Raw genomic sequence first — 4458 nt, forward strand, 5'->3', positions numbered from 1 at the left:
GTTCAAAACTTCCTTCTTAAAAACACAAAAATGGAAGTCCCAGGAGCGAAGCAGTTTATTTTATGATCAATAGGCTTTCTAAAACATAAAGAGTCCTTAATACACACACACACACACAAAAGGAGAGAGAGCGCGCGCACGCGGTATTGTTTGTCATCGTTTAAATGCCATTAATTAAAACGTTAACCTGATTGGGTAAAGAGCGAGAGGGGGAGAGGGTGTCTCTGTCCCAATAGGCGAATCCTTTTTAATAACCCGCCTCGAGATAATGATGTAAAAAGACTGAGGCGTCTTGTGCGTAACGAGGATCATCACCGAGAACCGCTGAAGGTGAATCAGACACAGAAAGAGAGAGAGAGAGGCAGGAGAGAGCAGCACTTATTACACCAGACTCCTCGTCTCTACACCTCAGCTGACAAGTGGAGCAAACCCGCAACTTCACCGCTGACAACACAACAAAACTAGTAAAGGACAAGCTGAGGGAGACGCTTCAAGAGTTTTCATCAGAAGCGACCGTAGACTGCAACGACACGGAACCCACCGGGCTATGGACAGGAGGATGAACTTGAACGCCGGTGCAGGGGACATTTTTCACAAAACTCTGAGCGCCGTGTCTGCTAAAAAAATGGACCCTTTTAGATCATCAGCTGGCATTGAACTACCAGCCAGAGACCGCCAGTCACCCATCAGCTGCTTTGACCAGGCCGATCCCGACCCGATTCAGCCAGGGGGACTGGCAGGAGGTAGAGGGGGGCCACTAGGTCTGCCGACCGGATCTTTGTGCGTCAATTACGGGGAGAGCGCCAACAGGACCTCGGCGGCGGAGAGCAGTGGCGGAGAGCAGAGCCCTGACGATGACAGTGACGGCAGGTGTGATATGGTCCTTCTGGCCGATGGGCGGACGGTGCCCGCGGGGAAAGCTGAAGGAGGTAAGAAAACCAAAGAGCAGAAAATCCTGAGGCTAAACATCAATGCCAGAGAAAGACGACGGATGCACGATCTGAACGACGCGCTGGATGAGCTCAGAGCGGTCATCCCCTACGCGCACAGCCCGTCAGTGCGGAAACTCTCCAAAATTGCCACTTTGCTGCTCGCCAAAAACTTCATCCTCATGCAGGCGCAGGCACTGGATGAGATGAGGCGGCTAGTGGCGTATCTCAATCAGGGCCAAGCCATTTCTGCAGCCTCGATACCGGCCACCACTGCCCTCTCGGCTCCCGGCTTGGGCGCGTATGAGCAGCCGCCTGGATACCCCTTCCCCACCGGAGTGGCTGCGCCCTCCTGCCCCGATAAATGTGCCCTGTTCAACAACGCCACCTCCAGCCTCTGCAAACAGTGCACTGACAAGCCTTAACTGCGCCTGATAAAGACTCAGAGAAGCACAGGAGAGTACAGAACCCACTTTTAAGGACACTTCTAGAGAGGGAAAAACAGTGAGGTGACTGTTGTTTAAGTCAGTAGACAAAAAAGTAATGCCGACGAATACTTTTATAATATTTATTAAATGCATTGAATCGCGCATTTTTGTTCAAACAATAATTGATTGTGTATATAAATCATCCTTAAAGTGCTGGTATGAACGGCAGAGAAGACCAGAGGGACTGTAGGCCTGTGAGAGTGGCTGAGGGAGTTGTTGATCACTTGCTCTGTTATGTGGACCCTTTCTGAGATTTTTGGTGACCTGACAACCAGCGAGTTTTTCTTCCATCTGAATATATGGACACCTTCCCGGAGAGTTAGTCCAACCTCACTTTCTGCTGCTTTTATTTTTCTTTTATTCACAAAACAGACTTTTTTTTTTGCCCCAAGGCCTGTTTTCACGAACTTTTCTATTGAGCTTATGGAATGTCACGAACAAGGAAAGTTAAGTGAAATCGATGACAGATTAATTGATCAGATATTTATGTACTAACCGAACAAGTTGTTAATAATTGCGCACGCCTATTACAATTCATTTTGAGGGGCACTGTGATAAAATAAAAAATAAGAACATTTTAGAAACCAAGGTTTACCAGGTGTTTTAATGTGTCTTTTGTAATTTATTAATTTGGATATTTATGATGGATATTTTGCTTGCATTGCACATTGTAGTCTTTTTTTTTCTTAGTTGCTGTTTTTTCTTCTCAAAATGATGGAGGTCTTCAGAATAATCGCGTTGTCAGGTCAGGCTATGAATTACTGTAGATACTTTAGTTATTATATGAGCAGAGGGTCGTTTGTATGTATTTCAGTGTGGAAAAGCTTTATTAAAATATTTTGAACAACAGAAAAAACTCTGAGTATTCATCTGATACGGGAACAGCTTACGTTGAATCAGATTCTCACTTTTATTTTTATATAAGTAATGATTAGTTGGAATTTTAAAGGACGATTTGTAGCTTTTACCAGACTCATCTTATTTGTCAGTCTCGTTACTCTCAAAAACTGCCAAACACACAAAAAAAGAAATGATGCTTAGTAATTTTATGCTTCATCAAAACCGGTAACTTTTCTTTTCTTGAGCTTTATGTCGAAGGCCAGACGTAGTGGGAGGACAAAGCCTCAGGGCAGCTATAAGATGTTTGTGCTCCATGAAAAAAGCCCACTCTGCTGACCTTTATTGTGATTATTAAAACGACTTCCCTGACGGTTTTAATTCGAAAACAAGTGTGTATGAAAACTGTCGTCTGTAATACCTGCCTTCACGTAATGAAACACATCGTTAAGGCAATTAGACCTCCAGAATGTGATTAAGAAACGTAATTACGACACTGATCATTGCCGCAATTTGGTGTCTTTAATCACAACGCAGCCATCAGCTGAACTCCGATCGACTCACCCTTTGTCCCCCTCGTTTTACTGTCCACCTGAACAATTATGTATGATGTGATGAGAATATACTACTAAAATATTACATCTACACACAACACAATCTGTGGTCAGAAACACTTTCTACAACCAATTTACACAACCATCCATCATCCTTATTGATATTTGTAATAAGTAATTTATCTAAAACCACTGACTTGTAAATGTTTCCATATTTTACTTTTTCTTTACACAAAGTCAGCACTTCAGCACCATGGACAGAGGCCACACATTTTTAAAGGGACCATCATAGAATAGAATAGAATAGAATAGAATAGAATAGAATAGAATAGAACAGATTTTATTAATCCCTTTGGGAAGGTCCCTCAGGGAAAGTCGGATACCAGCATCAACACATCAAATCATGATTTGATCATTTTGAACCTCCTGTGAGAGTTAACAGCTTTTGGGTTAGGGTAATTTTCCTATATTTTCTTCAATAACTCAGTAGTGATTTTGGGACTTTTTTTTTTATTTTTTACATCAAAACAGTCTTGAACTCTTTAAAATACAACTGAAAGTGTTTCCTTCTAATAATTTTAAGTAAAGAGCATCATTATCAACTCTTTCTCTCTGAGCAATCCTGACTCCGTGTTTATGCTGCTGGTTCATGATTTTTGCTCCAATCTGAGCTTTGTATGACGAGCCTCTCCGACAACAGGGTCACTGCAGTGTCCCTGATAATCCCATCATATTCCTGAATGCCTTGAATCTTCACAGAACAACCCTTAATCAAGAAATAATCAGGAGACGTCCAAAACAGCTCAACGCACAAAAATCCTGTCAGAACCTCCAGACTTCATTCACATATTTGAAGTTTAAACGCTTTCCTGCTGTTAGAAACTGAGACTTCAGGGAAAAAAATCATTAATTATGCAATATGCATTAATGCACAAATGACTGGAGCATTTAACCCATACTAATATTCACATTAGCCCAGAAGAGGAAATTCCCCAAGGGTGAGACAGAGCCATATGCGTGTGGCAAACAGAACGCACAGCTTCCAAAGGAAAACAGACAACAGAGAAATATTAAAACAGTGAGCACAGTATTTAGGTACTACACAACATTTTCCTCTTGATGTGATAGCTGTTAGTTATTTCGCTGCATTCTGTGAGCTGGTTGAATATCATGTAGGGCTGGGCAGAGATGGAGCCCTGAGAAAACCAGGAGAAGCTTTTCTTTTCTTCCTGTGACCACCAAGCACAGGCACTGGTCATAAACATTGTTTTTATTCATGAATCTAATAAAGCTGAATCTGTCTTAAAGGCATTTACAGCAAGATTCAAGGCTCATGAATAAAAGTGGAAGATAAAAAAAACACCCTTTTCATAAACCATAAAATGTCCAATTTACCATATCAAGGGGCAGCAGGGTTCCTATCCATAATGTGGATGTGATGTATGCTAAGGATGATAAACATTAAAGTCAAAATATACATAAGCAGTGAATTGAAACGTCCCCTTCATATCAGAAGGAGGCAAAACTCTGGCAATGGATGCATGCTGTGTCATACATTGTGTATAAAGATATATGTGCTGCACTGGCTGAGGCACCAAATCAACTGCCAGGTGGTAATTCATTTTTTGTCAGGCCACTGATAGCAATACA

General features: G+C 42.0%; 1 protein-coding gene across 1 annotated transcript; it reads left to right on the top strand.

Annotated features, from left to right (window-relative positions):
* Positions 1-424: 424 nt before the first annotated feature.
* Positions 425-1354, top strand: bhlhe22 (basic helix-loop-helix family, member e22). Its single transcript, XM_028433326.1, has one exon. The coding sequence runs from the start codon at positions 548-550 to the stop codon at positions 1352-1354; it is 807 nt and encodes a 268-aa protein (XP_028289127.1). The 5' UTR covers positions 425-547.
* Positions 1355-4458: the final 3104 nt, after the last annotated feature.

Source organism: Parambassis ranga, chromosome 20 (genome assembly GCF_900634625.1).
Source record: "Parambassis ranga chromosome 20, fParRan2.1, whole genome shotgun sequence".
NCBI classification, from domain to species: Eukaryota; Metazoa; Chordata; class Actinopteri; family Ambassidae; genus Parambassis; species Parambassis ranga.